The 17,982-nt window shown below is 41.4% G+C and overlaps 6 protein-coding genes across 6 annotated transcripts; 4 read left to right on the forward strand and 2 right to left on the reverse strand.

Annotated features, from left to right (window-relative positions):
- Window positions 1-234: 234 nt before the first annotated feature.
- On the reverse strand, window positions 235-2,074 carry L203_103906 (uncharacterized protein; the record flags this gene model as incomplete). The annotated part of the gene is made up of 9 exons (XM_066213296.1): window positions 235-679; window positions 730-829; window positions 879-1,104; window positions 1,152-1,232; window positions 1,278-1,331; window positions 1,402-1,460; window positions 1,507-1,820; window positions 1,876-1,963; window positions 2,023-2,074. The coding sequence occupies 9 exons, from the start codon at window positions 2,072-2,074 to the stop codon at window positions 235-237; spliced, it is 1,419 nt and encodes a 472-aa protein (XP_066069393.1).
- A 920-nt stretch (window positions 2,075-2,994) lies between these two features.
- L203_103907 (uncharacterized protein) lies at window positions 2,995-5,527 on the forward strand (the record flags this gene model as incomplete). Its single annotated transcript, XM_066213297.1, has 6 exons — window positions 2,995-3,075; window positions 3,127-3,840; window positions 3,888-4,071; window positions 4,115-5,017; window positions 5,064-5,391; window positions 5,443-5,527. 6 exons carry the CDS (start codon window positions 2,995-2,997, stop codon window positions 5,525-5,527), a joined length of 2,295 nt encoding a protein of 764 aa, XP_066069394.1.
- Window positions 5,528-8,142: 2,615 nt separating this feature from the next.
- On the forward strand, window positions 8,143-8,734 carry L203_103908 (uncharacterized protein; the record flags this gene model as incomplete). The annotated part of the gene is made up of 4 exons (XM_066213298.1): window positions 8,143-8,145; window positions 8,262-8,448; window positions 8,498-8,600; window positions 8,650-8,734. The coding sequence occupies 4 exons, from the start codon at window positions 8,143-8,145 to the stop codon at window positions 8,732-8,734; spliced, it is 378 nt and encodes a 125-aa protein (XP_066069395.1).
- A 1,103-nt stretch (window positions 8,735-9,837) lies between these two features.
- Window positions 9,838-10,846, reverse strand: L203_103909 (uncharacterized protein; the record flags this gene model as incomplete). Its single annotated transcript, XM_066213299.1, has 9 exons — window positions 9,838-9,848; window positions 9,897-9,942; window positions 9,991-10,080; window positions 10,132-10,219; window positions 10,268-10,331; window positions 10,492-10,551; window positions 10,604-10,659; window positions 10,744-10,749; window positions 10,809-10,846. The coding sequence occupies 9 exons, from the start codon at window positions 10,844-10,846 to the stop codon at window positions 9,838-9,840; spliced, it is 459 nt and encodes a 152-aa protein (XP_066069396.1).
- Window positions 10,847-13,582: 2,736 nt separating this feature from the next.
- L203_103910 (uncharacterized protein) lies at window positions 13,583-15,889 on the forward strand (the record flags this gene model as incomplete). Its single annotated transcript, XM_066213300.1, has 3 exons — window positions 13,583-13,836; window positions 13,885-14,140; window positions 14,201-15,889. The coding sequence occupies 3 exons, from the start codon at window positions 13,583-13,585 to the stop codon at window positions 15,887-15,889; spliced, it is 2,199 nt and encodes a 732-aa protein (XP_066069397.1).
- Window positions 15,890-16,194: 305 nt separating this feature from the next.
- L203_103911 (DNA-binding protein, 42 kDa) lies at window positions 16,195-17,646 on the forward strand (the record flags this gene model as incomplete). The annotated part of the gene is made up of 7 exons (XM_066213301.1): window positions 16,195-16,283; window positions 16,333-16,434; window positions 16,484-17,039; window positions 17,088-17,274; window positions 17,322-17,390; window positions 17,446-17,485; window positions 17,532-17,646. 7 exons carry the CDS (start codon window positions 16,195-16,197, stop codon window positions 17,644-17,646), a joined length of 1,158 nt encoding a protein of 385 aa, XP_066069398.1.
- Between the last annotated feature and the right edge of the window lie 336 nt (window positions 17,647-17,982).

A 17,982-nucleotide genomic window follows, 5' to 3' on the forward strand; every position in this document is an offset into this window, starting at 1 on the left:
GAATATCAGGATACCCTTGCATCTACCAATTAGCAATAGTCCAACCAGATCTGGTCTCTGAAAGATTGGAGAAAGGATCTAGATTGAGCCATCTCGAGAGACGCGACGTCATAGTCACAGTTTAAGATGCATATATGGTCTCTTCTCCTTGGGTATGCATACATGGCAGGTAGATACGTACGATAGACATATGTAACACCTGATTTGACATAGCTCCCATATTCAAGCAACTCGTTAGCTCATCAAATCCACAAGATCAGCAAATGCATCTTTTTGCTGCCCTGAATATTGGGACTGTTGAGCTTGCTGTTGATGCGGCATTGGAGCTGTTGTCTTCAAGGGGACAGTATTCGTATTCGTGGACGCCTCGGACCCTTGCGTCCCCGAGATATCTGTCCTTTCAGATATAGGTTGAGGGATATTTCTAGAATGGGAGGTCTGCATTTGAGGGAAAGCCAAACTGGTCATCAAGTCGTTTGCTTGTGTTTGTCCATGAGGGTTGCTGGAGGTTTTTGAGACTTCGACGCTGAAGAGGTCGGCGGGAAGACCAACCGATGTCAAGCCGTAGCTGGAAGAGGATGAAGCAATAGTCATTCCCGGTAAATCAGGGGATGTGACATTTTCGCTCACGGCTGCGTCGAAGGATATTAAGTCTACAGAGTTCTGGTTCTGTTTCAGTCTATCACGCATTGGTCAGAACAGGCCTAACGTATGATAAGAGAGGCTAACCTCTCAGTCGTAGATATGTTGTCAAAGTCTTGTCCTGCTTTGGCAAGTTCGAATCTCTTTAAAACTGTATTGATTAAATCATTACACAAAAGCAGCCTCTCTGATACTTATCAGCCAATCTTCTAGAACGCAACGTGTCAAGAAATCACCCATCATGCTCTCTTTGAAACCGTGGTCGTCCTCTATCCACTTTTGTATTTTTGGTCTGGCGCCTTTACAGGCTGTCGCAACCTGATCATATACATCGCCATCAAGCCCAATCATCTCTCCTTTGACTGCATTGTTGAGCATATCGTCAAGCAAAAGTGCTTTAGATTGAACTTTGTCCAGTTCTTTGAGGGTTTGAGCCGAATAATCAACGGCTTTTTCTGGATCCTGATTGAAAGTCAACGATCTTTACAACTAATCAGACTAAAGCTCACAGCTCCTGCAAGCGTCTTCATGAGCTCTTGAGCGGCAGCAAGGTCTCGAGGCGTTCCGCGTCGGATTAATTCTTGAAGTTTCTGCAAAAAATTGAGTAATTGACGTCAACTGTCAGATATACTTACAGCACTTTTAGCTGCTCTGTCCTCTGCCTCTAGCTCCTCTGGTGATTTCAGATTCTATGCTAGCCAGTCAGTGAAATCAAATGAAGGTACTGTTCCTCATGTTTTGTGAAAGACAGATACTGACTTCATTTGGATTGGCAGATGCCAAGGCTCTCGCTGCGTCGAAAGGCTTGAATCGATACCCTTTAAGGAGTATGAGGTTGCTGTCACGCCATTCTACTAAACTCACCCTTATAACTCAACAATCTGTGCATGTCACGAATATGTGTCAGATCATCTTTATGATTTGATGATACACAGATTGTGTTCTTCCATTCATGTATGAGCTCCAAAATCTTTCCCATTACTTTTCCTATCACCATCGGAGGACGTTCTGGAAACCTGCGAACGAGCTCATTGAGAAATTCTTTGGTACTGATTTGAAGATGCACAGGATAGCCACAGTGTTTGACAAGACAGTCGAGGACGTTAAGAGCTAGTAAAGCCTCAGTGGGATTTCTCGAATTTATATGAGGCAGAAGACCATGAGCGGCGTCTCGAGCACTGCGACCATCCAAACATTACTCAACAGCTACACTCAATAGGACCATCAACATACCTGTTGGATTTCCTGTGGTTGATCATTGCAATTAGTTCGCTATTGGCGACGTCGTTGGGAACAGGCAAAGTCGGATCGCAACATTGTTCTAACATGGAAAACACATTCGTGAGCACCTGAAACGTTCCAAAAAATGAACCAACGGACCGACTAACGCCTGAACAGGATTGAGAGAAGACCACGACGGCGCTGAGAGCATGTCTGATGTAAGAATGAGAAAAGAAAGAACAAAATGCCAGTATGTCTATGAAAACGTAATGTCAACGGAATCAAACGAATAATACGTTGACATGAACAAGACAGGAACAAAGATTTCCGATTTGAGGCTTTTATGGCCCAATTTGGATTATTGTCAGAGATTTTTGGGCCAAAAATTCTCAATAATTATAACTAAACTTTCCATATCTTGCCAGCCTGTAATGAAAACTCTAAGTCATGTATTCGAAAGGACGTATACTAGTTCCGACATGGAGTTGGCTTTATAATCGAATGTCTAAATTAGTTTCAAAGTCACTTATCTATCTTGTAGAAGTTCAAGGCAATACCTATACTGATGTATAGGCCATTAGTAAATGTCAATTTCATTCGCACAATTTCGTGCCACTACGTAGATACGTTTGCTGGCTAGACGTGCAAGCGTTTCCTTATTGATAGGCTTTCTATTAACTTTTATGTCTCAAAGAAGATTATCCTTATCTGTTTTAATTGTTTGTTAATTTCAAAGTCATGAAATCAATATCTCAAATGATGGTGACAGGAAACGAAGATGGCCGTTTAGTATGGTGAGTATCATCCATGTCCTGACTGTACCATTTCGCTTACGAGCAAGAGCTGGGTGAAGTGGTTTTCGCATATATGAGTTGTACTTTTTCTTTTTGATTTTGATAAATTGTATAGATGTAAAAGTAAACATTTTACAACATTAATAGAAAATGTCAACTTGTGATGATACATTCAACAAATCTATTCATCTTTTTGTTAGGCACACGAAACACGGGTGCCTAACAACTTGCCTTTGTTACAGCTGTGTTGACACAACGTATTTCTTTGAATAGCTTTTAATTAAATATCTTTTCGTTTTTGTTTTTTTTTTGTCATTTTTCTTCTTTCCACTACACCATGTCGGCCGCTCCCCGCAAGAGGCGTTTTCATGCGGACGAATCACCCCCTCTGCCGCGGGTTTCTGCCGACGACAGTAAAGTATGTGAACTCCATTGTCAATAGGATGGCCATGTAATAACCAACGAGCAGCCTCGTATTCTACGTCCTCCTATCTCTTCTCAATCTATACGCTCCGAACATGTGATCTCCTGGACGACGGCCATGTTACTCACAGTCGTGGCAGCTGCTGTTCGTTTCTGGCGGATTGACCATCCCGATCAAGTCGTATTTGACGAAGTCCATTTTGGCTCTTTTGCAGGACATTACATCAAAAGGGAATATTTCTTTGATGTGCATCCTCCTCTGGCCAAGTTACTGAATGCCTTCGTGGCTTGGCTGGTTGGTTTTGACGGTGATTTTGGGTTCGAACAGATAGGCGACTCCTATAGCGCCGCAAATGTACCTTATGTCGCCATGAGAGGTTTCTGCGCATTCATGGGTTCTCTCACTGTTCCCGTCATCTTCGCCATCATGAGGGAGTCTGGATACCCTATCGCCATTGCGGCCTTTTCATCCATTCTACTTCTTTTCGATAATGGTCACGTTATCCAGACCCGTCTCATCCTGTTGGATGCAGCATTGGTACTATTCATGTCGCTCTCGCTCTTGTCTTACATCAAATTTTCTCAATCGAGATATGTGGAGTTTTCGCGTCGATGGTTTTTCTGGCTTGTATCTACCGGATTTTGGCTGGCGTGCACACTTGGTTGCAAGATGGTGGGAGTGCTAACATTTTTCACCATTGGGGCTGCAGTCATCTGGGACCTCTGGGAAATCCTAGACATAAAAAAGGGCCATCCTATGGTGAGTACCCTTCAAAAGGCTGTGAAAATATCTAATTGGTGTTACAGTCACATTGGTATAAGCATTTCTTCTACCGTATAGTCGGTCTAATTATTCTTCCTTTCTTTTTTTATCTGTCATTCTTTTGGGTACATTTCAAGATTCTCAAATTCTCTGGTCCTGGAGATAGTTTTATGAGCCCTGCATTCCAGGAGACTTTAAGCGGTAACGAGTTACTTTTGAATTCCCATGGTGAGCTTTCATTTGAAAGATCTGCGCCTGATGCAATTTACAGAGATCAGATATCACGACACGATCACTGTCCGACACAAAGGAACCAAACAATTCCTAAACTCGCGCCCAGAAAGATATCCCTTGCGTTACGAAGACGGTCGAATCAGTTCCCAAGGTCAGCAAGTGACTTGTTATCCACACAACACTACAGACAATTATTGGCAAATTATTCCTACCAAAGAAATCCCAGATTCTGGTCGAGGCAGAGTCGTGCGACACAACGATGTGGTACAACTAAAACATGTGAACACCCAAACTCTTTTGCTTACCCATGACGTTGCCTCTCCCTTGATGGCTACCAATCAAGAATTCACTACGTTATCTTTGGACGACGAAGAAAGAAGAAACGACACGCTCTTTCGACTGCTTATTCAAGACGCTCATGAAGGACAGCCGTGGAAGACTTTATCTGGGCATTTTAAACTCATGCACATTCCGACTAAAGTGGTCCTGTGGACTCACCCCAAAAATTTACCTGACTGGGCCAGTGAGCATCAAGAAGTTAATGGAAATAAGAAACAGGACGATCGTGGAACCAGTTGGTTCGTCAATGAGGTTGTGGAAGATGGCCAGGGTATTGATTTCAAAAACCGTACGGTTCAGGTTGAAATCAAAGTTCCCAAGTCGAGGTCTTTCTTGATGAAGTGGCTTGAGCTTCAAATTTTAATGCTCCAACACAATGCTGGTCTCACATCCGTTCATCCTTATCAATCAACACCCATTGAATGGCCCTTTTGTTTGAGTGGCATTAGTTTTTGGACTCAAAACGAAACAAAACAACAAATCTATATGGTAGGAAACGTATTTGCCTGGTGGTTGTGCACTGTCACTTTATCTGTGTACTGTGGGATCATACTGGCAGATATGCTTGCTCGAAGGCGAGGTTTGGATCCTATTGAGACAGGTACGTCGTCAACAATTGCTCATATCAGCCACTAAGATAATCGCAGGTATTCGGCAACGCATGTATCGTAACACAGGTTTCTTTTTGAATGCTTGGGCCTTCCATTATCTCCCATTCTATCTTATGGGACGACAGCGGTTTTTGCACCACTATCTTCCTGCCTATCTTGCATCTACCCTTGTGGCTGGCTCCATTCTTAATTTCCTTTTATTGGAAACAGTAAATTACCCTATTAGTGTTGCAGGCCCAACAACGAGGCTGAGACCGGCTGTTAGAGCCAAATTAAATCAGGCAGCTAAATTGACACTCTTAGCCTTGTCACTCCTAGTCATAGGTATGTTTATATATTTGAGCCCCTTGACTTTTGGCCAAAGGTAAGTGCCACTTCATTTTCCAATTACCCTATAGCTAAAATAAATCTGTAGCTTGACAGGGGAGCAAGTCAATAGAAGAAAACTACTCAGTACTTGGTCATTACATTTTGAAGCTAAACGGACGTTCACGGATTGAGAGTCCGCAACAGCTATTAGTTTGACTGACTTGGTCAGGTAAGCTGGTCTTGTGGGTGTTAGCATGTCAGTGTTTCATGCATTCGGCGCTTTCTACCTGAATGAAACCACAAATTGTGAACATTTCCTATCTATACAAAGACGTATATTCAAGACAAAGGAATGTATACATCTGGTATACCATTGTAAGAGATCTCAATAATTTTATAGATGCGAAAGAACGAAATGCTTCAATTTATGGCAGCTAATCTTACCATCATGCGACAGGCCATTGAGTGAGCCATACTTGCAGTTCAGATATAATATTCTCGTTTTATGCTGACAAAGCAAGACACCAAGAAAGTAACCAACAATACCCGTATACTTGCTGAGCAGTGCAGCTTGGAATTATTGAGAGTCCATTGACTTTCTGACTTGAGTACCTTTTCCACTCACCTCCTGGATATAATCGTATCACAAATAATATGTTCCTATCAAAGTAAAACATTCTCCACATTTGAATTGGTCTTCCAGTTCACTTATGTGGCACGATTGAGTATGTTGACAAAAAAAACATGGAGGATAAACACAAAGCCGAAAGAGTCAATGTTATAACAAAGTCATACTTCAATCATGTACTTGGTCTCAAGTGAAAGATAATATATATGTTGAGGTATCTTAGACATGACAAGAAAGAAGGGTGGTAAGGCATAATTCAACGGGCCGCCATTTACATGGCACATACAGCAGATCTGGTTATATCTTTAGGCTTCTAATTCAGCAAGCTTGTTTTAAATCGTCTTGTCAAGGACAATGCTGCGATTCTTTGTTGAATTTATGACTGTTTTCATGGATTGATTCATTCTTCAATTCTTGAGGATAAGATCATACACTCGTCCAAGTACGAGTATTCGTAGACACTATCCACAGACTTTATATCATCTAGAACATTCTGTCATTAATAATGCTTGGAACATGAATGGCATTTGTCTCAACCAATCTTGATTGTTTTCTTCTGCAGCCGATGACAGCGAATCTCAAGACTAATTAGAACTATTACGCTATTACAATCTTTTCTTTGATGTCTCTATGCACTAGTTTATTCCATTGTCGATGAAAATTCTCAACAAATTGACATGAATGAAATACTATTAGAGAAAAGTTAACGACCACCAAGCATATTCCTAATATTCTTATTAAGATAATGTTTCATTTCCAAACATCCGCTTCACCACCTTGCGTTCTAACATGGCTGATCAAGTGCATGATTGATGATTCTACTACCCAAGAAAACACCTCTACGCTGTAAAGGCAGCCTAATGATACTTGGCGTATGTCTAGAAGTACCAGAGAGTTTGACATGCTACTGTTGACAGTCCATGAAGTTGTCGTTGGCATCGAAGAATAATCATGTCCTTACGACCTTGGAAACATAGAAAATCAACATCCTCGGCAACAAGGACCGAAGAATGTCATATTAACATAAGAAAGGATTTTACTGCGAGATGAAATGAGGTATCAAACAAAGTCGATGTTAGCCCATCCACAGCCTTGCTTTTGGCCCCAGCGTAGAGGGGTTTCCCCTAAGCCGCAAAAGAAGCATCGCCATGACTGCATTGTCAGCTGTCAAGAGACTTACTTCGGCTCAGCCCAATGATTCTCAAAGTTGAAACTGAGTCGCATTCGCTGACGAGAGCTTATTGAGGCTGGAAATTCGATAATTGTAGAATCATCCGTTTCGTTGGACAAGCACGCATTTGTGTTTATATACAGCGGGTCACGTTTGGTGAGAAGAGGCGAGTTATAGCTTGAAAAATAGTTGAATGCAACTTTCAATACTTCTGTGATTTGAGTTTCAATGATGTCAAAACCAAAGAGGCGTTATCAAGTCCCCAGCCAGACTCGACTCTGAGTTGCATGCAGAGGAAATATCAGCCAGGAGAATGAGCTTATGTGTTGGAGGCCCCCAAAGAGGCCGTGAAGTTAATGCTGTAGGAACTAACCCGTCATACCATCATAGTGAAGTCTGTATCCAATTGAGGGGTATTGGTGGATTTCATAGTTAAACCATTGACCATTTTTCCTCGACCTTGACCCTATCGTAGTCGCCAGGGATGTGTCCGATGGAGATCTTGGTAATTCAGGAGAGGATGAATGTGGTTGAGCAGTCATGGCGGCAGACACAGGGAGCATGAGATAAGATGGAGCAGGAGATCTTTGATAGATGGCAAGAGCGATGTCTCAGCGAAGAGAAGCAGTCGTGGCTGCCAGTCGCATACACACCTCATTACAGGATTAGGACCTGGCTTGTCAGAATGCTGTATACGTATCTTGATAGCATAGAAGGCTGTGAATGGCAAGCAATGAAGCAAAGGTGAAACGAGATCTAAACAATAAAATACAAAAGATGATAAGATTTTGTTTGGTGCTTACGTGTATTTTTTTTATATTTCCAGAAATAATATGGGTATCATCAACAAGACGTAAATAATTTCTTTAATGTGCCACATTCGGTATTTCGGATTTATAACACCCAGACTGTAGAAATTTCAAGAAATTGTTTTTTTGTGATTTTTATAAAACGAAAAAGGGATCTAATTCACTCAAGCACCGTTTTGCAGAAAGTCTGTAGACACAATGGTGCGTCCCTTCTTATCCGTTTTCGCTCCAAGACATGACCTACAATTCCCCGCCCTTACCGTTCAAATTGCCAGATGAAGGCTGACCGGAAATCATGTTCTTGCCTTTGACTATAGCCTCGAACCCCTACCTCCAAAAATACCGTCGTTGGCAAGCCTATCCACAAGTTCTACGTGGATTGCTCCGTCCCCGTGAACGACTCAGTCTTTGATCTGGCTGCTTTCGAGAAGTTTCTTCACGACCGTATCAAAGTTAACGGTAAACCTGGTCAGCTCGGCGATGCTGTAGCCGTCAAGAGGGAGGGTGTGTACAAGAGATTCCTTCCAGATGGGATACTGATCTTTGGCTGCAGGAGCTAAGATTGTTCTTACCGCTCAAGTAGCTTTCTCTAAGAGGTACCTCAAGTACTTGACAAAAAAGCACTTGAAGAAGAACTCCTTTGAGAATTTCCTTCGGTAAGTCTCTCTAAGATAAGATGTAGGCATTTTCTGAACATTATTCAAGTGTCGTTGCCACTCAGAAGGACACATACTCCCTCAGGTACTTCAAGGTTGACCAGGACGATGCCGAAGAGGACGAACTCGCTTAAGGAGTACAGTATCCCACTCGTTGTAGGCAATGGCCTGTGGTGAATGCATCTGGGGTCTCTGCTACGATTGATTGTCAGATCTCATCACCATATTTGGCTCATATCTGTCATATTCTATTCTGACGGATTTATTTCCATCAATCTCTCTACCCGGAAGTATGGTTGAGCAAAGGTTCTGATAAGATGGAAGGGAAGAGTTAAAAAATTGATTTTCCTAGAGAGCGAGGTATCCACATCTTACAACTAACATTGTTGAACAAACTGATGGTTTTGTACACCGACGCGACCAGCGTATACGGCTGGTTGTGGCTTGGCGCTGATTAAATGAGAGATCACACGAAGTTTTTGGCAAAAGTATGACAAGGTACTGATAAAGCTTGAAGCCTCTTGAAACTCCACTTTTATAAAGATTTCGGATTACCTAGAAGTGCTTCGCTTTCGGCTGACTTGCAATCTGTTGTAGTGTTGTAGGCTTAGACACTAACTTGGCAAAGATATGTCTATACACTATCTCAGCGCTATTGCCATACGGACCGAACCGCCTTTTGAGCTTATAGATATGACATTTTCCGTGAAAGCTAGCTCGGTGAAAGCTTAGAGTCGCAATCTCAAAGTCAAAAAGAATCCAAGAAAGCAGAGTCGGCGATTTTTAGCTACTCAGTTTGAGAAAGACTACTTGAATCAGATCCTAATGAGGTAAGTCGTTGGACATCTAAGAAGACTTGACCTTGGAATTGATCCATATCTCTTTGCTCATTTAGCTGCTGTATTTTCTCTTTTCTTTTTTAAAAAATAATAGTTTAATTTTATATTCGCTGCACAATGACTTGCAGTTATTTAAAACCAACTAATACCCAGGACAGCCTTTCTAGAGAGATTGCTCAAGCAAATACTAGAAATAACGTGAAATATTGCGGTATCATCCTTCAATTTATAATTTCAAAACTTGATAGGTGGGTTGAGTCATTGCATGATAAATTACCTGCTTTTTAGTCAAATCGCGATAAGACTATATAGAATCTTGAAACAGTCGCTTAACCACCACACGGCAACCCTCGATACTCAGAGCTCAAGACCTGGATTTCTCTCATAGTGCCCTAAGTCTAGTTTTGTACTGAAAATCATGTCAGAACCGGAAGAAGTAGTATCAGAAAGGGCATACTTGGCTTGATTTTGAAGTGCGATGAGATGAGGGCAAAAATGAAACACTGCACTTGACCGTAAGAATTATGTGCTGTGCTTTCAATTGCACTCACCTTAAGGTCTTGAATTAAATAATAAAACACTCTTAAGCCTTCCGCATCACTTGAATCATTAACGTCTGCTAAGGAACCGATTTTTGCAGTCTATTCTGCTGATCAGCCACAAACAACTACTGATTGAAGACAATTGGTTACTTCGAAAGAGATATGTTCCTTGTCTAATCTAACCTCCAGTTCTTGTTTCCCAACAACATCCTTCTTGGGCCATGACACATCGTCTTCTCTAATTTTATATTTAGGTCTTGCTCAGTGTCTAACAACTATAACTCACTTGGTGATCTCACTTTCCCGAACAATTCTTTTGAGTTCTTCAGCAACAGCAGGTGACACAAATGCTGCTTAAAGTCAATGATAACTCTTGCATCCTCAGTTGCCTTTGTAATCCTATTTCAAGATTCCCTTAAAATCCATTCTCGAGAGAGTTTCAAAAATAACGCCCAAACCCTTTCCCCTTATCCACCCAATAACACAAATGGTTTGAGACTGTCAACTCACTTTCTTTACGAATCAAGTTTTCGTTACGATAGTTTGAGTTGTTGGCATAGCGAATACGCCCTATTAGAAATTGTAAACCTTGAAAGCAGCATTTACAAGTACGTTTGCTCACCATGAAAGTATTCAAACTCCAGAAACTCATGTCCATGAGCACCCTGATGGCCAGTACTGGACGATTTATCAGCTCCTTCGTGTCGATTTCCAGCCATGACAAGTGCTAGCATCAAAGTTGAGCTAATCGATACTACTTACTAATACCTAGAGAGAACAACGACTCAGCTATTGACAACACTGTATGTAATTAACAATGAACTTACCTCAGGTAGAATTTGTCGTGCAGTAGGTCCTCTGCCATTGTTACCGGCTTTCAAAAATAATGCTTTAGAGTATCAGGTAGAATGTATCAGAAAAGTATCAAGATAATGCAAAGTAAAATAACAGAGTCCAAGATTGTTGGCGGCAAAAGCTCAACACCGCATCACGTGCTACTAGTGGCACTACTTTTATTTTTTCAAGTTTGCATTCTTTTACATTTTTAATCTTTTGATTTCTATTACAAAAATATAATATTTGCTACATTATTAAAAGTTCTCTGCAACAATCTTTACCTTTTTCTGACGTATATCTCAATAACAATTCCTTGGCCTACATAGTTCAAACAACTAGTTCGGGCGCAAAGCAAGTATCCGCTTACCAACAGATTATCACAAATTTATCAAGGCATTTTCGAGAATATATCAAGTCAACAAGAGCAATACAACCGGATTATTACGTTGTGAAAAGTTATTGTATTACCATTGTCTAATCTGAGAGCATGTCTTCTGTTTCTCAAGCCAACCTCCGCGGAATTTTCTGCCGCCAGCCGAAACAGCCAGATTTCTCTATTCATATGTCCAAGTGCATGTTCTGAAGGGCCAAATATCCCATTAAATACTGCTGCTTTGTTCAAGCTGGGAAGGCTATGATTGAAACAAGACCGATCGCTTTCTCTGGCGACTTGAGATCAATCCATCGAGTCGGCTCAAGTCATGAACTGGAAGAGACCACAATCTATCCGAAAGTACTGACTTATATGTCCAACTGGTGAATAAACTCTACAAGCTTATAGCCAATAATATAACCCTGCAAAAATCAGTAGTAGGTACTACATGAAGGCTGCATTCAATCTACAAACATCCTATGCAATTGTCAGACAGTAAGGAATAGAGTTTTTGGACAAGTATAAGCTAACTATATCGTTTATAGGACTTATAGATGGGTATTAATATGCTGTGGCTCTGCAAATCATGCTGTTGATTAATGGCGCTTTTGAACTTGATCTAATACCGTTGGATTTGATATCAACCTCATAGTATTATATCCAAACGTTATAAAAAGGTAGTAACTCTTCGACCTCACGTTGCTGGTGATAGTGGCCGATATTAATCAGTCTTTTACGATGAATGTTGTCCTTCAAAACCGCTTACATATGGGGCAACACACTGTGATACAATACCTACAAGTTATCCCCATAAAGCAGTCTTTTTACCAGAACCTTTACAGCGCTTGATTGTCGTATGTCATTAATCAATAGAATGCTTTCTCTCTCTATTGATCTACGGCTGAACCGTTTGGAAATCAAAACATCAAAGTTGGCGTAAAACGTTTCAAATTGGCCAAGTTTATGAGACAGGATCTGCCTCTTCAACCTTTCAAAAGCTTTCAAAGTTTCCAGGGTTGCATAAACTTGGAAAGAAGTCACAAGTAAATTTTTGCTCGGACAGTGAGCTACTTCTCAACTTGGTAAATGCCGATGGATCTCTTTGCTCAATACTTTACTGTCCACAACCTTACTCTGCAAACTCGTCCGTTGTAAATGTAGTGAACGTTTCTTACCATATCAGTGAAAAAATACAAACGTCAATCATTGTATTATCTAGAATATTTATCTAACTTTTGAAAGCAAGTTCACTGATCAAGAGGCGAAAGAAAGTTAGTTAAGCGGTGGTCGGTTCACATGCACATTATATTTATTCAGATCAGTTGGGACGTAATTTCATTGTCATACACTCAACCTATACTGGGTTATTACGATATATAGCAGTGGTCAAGAAACCAATGGCAATGGAACTGTACAGTATTGCGAGGTTGGGAAAACAAAAAAGATACTCGAAAAGATACAGTTGAAGCAGCCTTGCAACCAAGGTAAATAAGTCTTCAGTGTTCCATGCCTCTGTCCACAACGGCCAACATGTTAATAATCAAACCCACTTTGACCAAAAATACTTATTTAATCTGAAAACAGTCAAGACCAAGCAATAACTGAAGCAAAATCAGAAAAGAAGCTGTTGAAAATAGTCAAGCATAGACATTTCCTTGTTCCTGCATTCCAAAGCAACACATGCATGAAGCGCTATGTGGGGCAGAATGCTGTAAGAACTTTGAGTATGTTAATGGTTTCCTTCCCAAGGATGCCGAAGACCCTAGAGCCAATCCTTCGCGTCAGATTGTTGCAGCACAGGGGCTAATTGTGAAAGCCAAACATATACTCACGATGAGAGCGGGACCATCCTGTCTATAAGCAAGTCAGCAGATTGTCCATGCCATTGGACACTGTCTCCCTTTGCTAACTCGAGCGACAGACTTTACAGTGTATAAACTCACCTAGCCCGGTAAAAGATGAAGAACCACATTCCTGCCCCAAGTGCTTTAGCAAGTCCTCGATGAAAGAGTGAAGGAGGATGGGGATGGAAACCAGCTTGTTCTGCCATCATTAGTCTTGCAAGCAACGATGTCCACAACATTCTACTGACTTGAGCTTGCCATTATCGATTCTTGCCTGCTCAAATGAATTACAAAAGGCGTTGTAATAAAATCGTTGATGAGTGAAAAGAATTAATATTGAATGGGTTGCGATGAACGAGTTAACAAGTCTGTATTTAAAAGTTATTTGGCCCTCCCTGTAGAGTCATAAAACAATTGCCCAAATTTCATCTCATTTATCTTCTAATTGGGCATTTGAAGCCCAAAATTTGTGGTGACTCTTGAGCAACATTACTTTTCCTTAACTATACAATTAAGTAAACTTCAATCTACCTTATAGCCTGTATAAATGAGAAACCGGGATAGACCTCATCCTCCGCGGCCCAACGAACTCGTTGATGACCCATATTCATGGCTGAACTTTTCTCTTCCTTCTCATCCCACCTCTTTCACCCCTCGCTCCGCCACCACCAAGCAAAAAAGAGCAGGAAGACGTACGAAAGCCATATCAGACCGAGCAAGGTTTGTTAATACTTCCTTCAAATTCATACTCAAACCAACGGAGGCACTGTCGTTCAACGTTCATCTTGTTGATCCTGATCGGTCGGTCGGTCGTTTTGTTTTCTTTCAGCACTGGCTAAAACGCTATAGCTCGTTACATTGGCCTAATGTACTCCAGATCATCGTACCGACCTTCTCTGCACTATCGGTTGCACAAGGTTTCGTCTCCACGCTCCAATTTTCGGGGTTTTCAGACATATATGATGACTTCAATGACAGCGAGTGGAGATGGAAGGAGGCACAATCTCATGAATCAAGAAGGCGGCTGGAAGAGGAAAAACAAGGTCGAAAATGCCCTATTTGTTTGGACAAGCCATTGGCTGGACGCATGAGCGAGTGTGGCCATGTATGTTCTTGTCTTTGACTAGACATTGACCATTTAGAACTAAATGGGATTGTGGAATAGATATTCTGCTTTCCTTGTATCCTTCATTACATTCAACTGTCAGACATTCCCCATGTTACGGCATGCCCCATTTGTGGAGGCCTTATACAAATCGATTCGCTCAAAAGTGTAAAGTATCTTGGTGCGGAAGCAATGCTCAAAGCCTCTGATGGCGAAACTGAAAGATTGAATTTGGTTGAACCAAGTTTATCAGGTCGTGTTTTGGGAGAAGGTAGTTTCGATCATCAGCTGCAGGGTACCACCAGCCTTGCGGGACATCCACAAGAATCTGTAAATTCAAGGCAATCTTCACCTATTGAGCGCCTTATCAAAAAGCCAACAATCCACATGCGTCTTGTACAGCGTTCTTCAAAGTCGACGCTTGCTCTTCCCTCATCTTCCACCTATCCTTCGGTTGCGTTCTCAATGCAAAGTGTACCTTGGCACTTTCTTCCCGATGTATTGACATATTCTCGATATATGCTTGCGACCCCAGAATACATGACGGAGGAGTTAAAGCGGGAGATTAAGGATCTCGAAGTTGAACAAAGGTCGACATATAACGATGATTTGAATGTGGTTTTTATCGAAGATGCCATCAAAAGGATTCAGCAGCAGATCAACAGGGTGCAAATGGAGTTGGATACCAGCCATATCAGGAAATTAGAAAAAGAGGGAATAGAGGCCTGGAAGACAGCTTTGGCAAGCAACAAATCATCAATAAGTAATGCCAAAGACGGACAGCATACAAGTGAAGCACTTTCCAAACAGGATGTAGACAGTCAAAGAAATGTAACTTCACATTCTTCGTCGCATACCGTGTCAGCTCCATCACAAGAGCATACCAATATTATTGTCGACAAGTGTGTCCCACCAAGCATGACTTTCAGCTCACATGAAAAATCAAAGACAGCCGCGCTGAATCATACCAAAGTTACACCAGCTTCTCATTATTATTTCTATCAATCAGCACTGGGCACAAATGTCTTTCTTCACCCCTTAGATAATCGAATTTTGCTGGCTCATTTCAAAGACTATAAATACTTCTCACCTGAAATGACGTTCTCGGTCTTGAACTACAGTTATCAAACAGTCAGTGATGACCTGAGGAAAAGATGTAAATACTTGAATCACCTGCCGATAGGAGTGGAAATAATTTTTATCGAGACAGATTCATATTTGCTCTTGACTCCTGAGGTCTTTCAAAACCTTGAACAATCCGTAAAGAACCGGATAAAGCAAAGAAAAAACAAACTAGAGATAGAGGAAAAGAAGATTGCTCAAGAGCAACTAGCAGAGAGATTGCTCCATAACAGCAAACTGGCGCCTAAGACCACTGTTCATGAGGAAGTTGCTCAAAATTCAGCGCTTCCACCTATCCGGACACCAGAAAGAACCAATCAGATAATTGCTTCTTCAGATCCGTTCCCATCAGATCATACCGCACCGCTAGAACATCATACCAATACGTTCGCAAACGCCCTTAGCGTCAAGTATAAAGTACAAGAGAAAGACATTACCAGAAACACGGATATAGACGCTGCATGGAGCGAGTTTGAATCCTTAACCATCAACAACAAAGCAAGATATGGAAGCCCACAGGCTGCAGAAAGCAAAGAAACGAGTAGTTTGGTAGGAGGAAGTGAGAAAAAACAAAAGGGCAAAAAGTTAAAACTTGTTTTGGGCGGAAGTGGTGGCAGGCAAGCATAATTAGAGCAATTGGGATTACGAGGCAAATGGAAACCTCTTAAACAATGCATACTTTAGACAAATTTCAATCAAAACCAGTTCTGGAAACTCCAACTAATTCACGGATATCCATGGCAATAGCAGCGTAGAAAAAGCAGGACTCAAAATAATTTTGGGCCAAAAAACACTTTTCAGACAAAGGAAAATACCCTTGTGCCACAAATAAATGGAGCGCGGAGTTTTTTCATTAGTATTCAAAGGTCTATATCGTCATTACCTTTATAACTATAACTCATTATCATAAGAGTACATTAAAGATTGACAAAATGTCTTCTACAGAAACTGTAGACCTTAAGAAACCCATCGAGCCCGTCCAAGAGACAGGAGAGACTGAGAAGGGTTTAGGTAACGATGCGTAGGTCAAGTTGACTCTTGTCATATCCAGCTCATAACATGATTTGCAGCCTAACAAAATATACCACTGCTGGTCAGGCCTTGACAGAGGTGCTCAAGAAGCTTTTGCCTCAAATAACTCCTGGGAAGAAGGTTCTTGACCTTTGTGTTGAGTATGTAATAAAAAATATTCTGCAGGAGGCCGTCTGATTGGGACTTTAGAGGTGACAAATTAGTTGCGGAGGCTGTAAATCCTCTTTGGAACAAGGCAAAAAACGGAGTCAAGGTTAGCAAAGGTTCTGCCTTTCCAACTTCCATCTCAATCAACAACGTCGTATCGCACGTGTCTCCTCTACCTTCCGACTCCGAGATTGAGCTGAAGGAAGGTGATGTTGTCAAGGTCATGCTTGGGATTCACATTGATGGCTACCCGGTGATTCATGCGGAGACTGTACATCTCTCACCCAAGACTGAAGGTCTTGCTGCCGATGCCATCAAAGCTGCGTATGAAGCTGCCGAATTAGCTATGAGGACCCTCAAAGTCAGCGCTAAAAATTGGGATATCACTGATGTGGTGGAGAGGGTTGCAAAATCTTACGGCTGTGTTGGGGTAGAGGGCATGCTCAGTTGTCAACACGAGAAAAATGTGACCGATGGGAAAAAGAGAGTGTTACTGAACCCATCTCCCGAACTCAAGAGGGACCACGAGACTGCAATTTTCGAAGAAGGGGAAGTTTATGGCGTTGACATATTGGTTGTTACTGGCGAAAATGGCAAAGTAAGTATCTCCTGCACTACTTGACAATTTTGGCCTCATCAAAATCAGGCCAAAGCCGATCCATCGCGAACTTCTATCTATAAGAAGGCTGGTATCAACTATCAGCTGAAGATGAAGACCTCACGTGCTGTCTTCTCCGAGATACAGAAAAAGGCAGGCGCGTTCCCTTTTACTCTTCGAGCACTTGAAGACGAAAAGCGGGCGAGAATGGGCGTTCAAGAAGCTGTATCTCACGGTGGGTGTTTTGTTCAACTAGACTTTCCATTAGTTTACACTACTTAGGTCTTTTGAAACCATATGACATTGTACAGACTGCTCCAGGCACTCTTGTCGCTGAGTTTTTCTTCACAAGTAAGCTAGATTCATAATGATTGGCGCTGATAGGTAGTTGCTCTTCTCCCTGCAGGCCCCCTGCTTTTGTCTCCAAGACCACTTTGGTACTCTACGTGAGTGAAATAATAGTAGTATTATGACCATCCTCTAATGTCTCAGTGAAAAAATATCCTCAACCAAATCATTGCAAGACGATGAGCTCAAGGAGTTAATTAACAAACCTTTGCGCGACCCGAAGAAGAAAAAGACGACCAAGAAGCAGTCTGAGAATTGAGTAAAAGTGTACGTAGTCGAACTCATTCCTAAGTCAAATATGCATAATTCCTTCCATGACAATTGCTTGTCTCAAGCTTTAAGTTTATATTCCTCAACTGTTTTTGAAAATGCAACAATCACTTGTCCTATTTGATGCCATTATGATACAACTAAATTAATACTACTGTTGTTTCTTACTTTACATAGTGTAAGTGCAAGCTGTCATTATCTTAATCTAAAATTATTAAATGTTAATAATTAATTAGTTGTAGGCTTGAGTGCCTCACTGTAATTACAAGTTTTATTACTTAAGGTTCTCGTAGAAACGCTTAAGGTCGAATACCGCAAAACTAGC

This window comes from Cryptococcus depauperatus, chromosome 4 (assembly GCF_001720195.1).
Source record: "Cryptococcus depauperatus CBS 7841 chromosome 4, complete sequence".
NCBI lineage: Eukaryota > Fungi > Basidiomycota > Tremellomycetes > Tremellales > Cryptococcaceae > Cryptococcus > Cryptococcus depauperatus.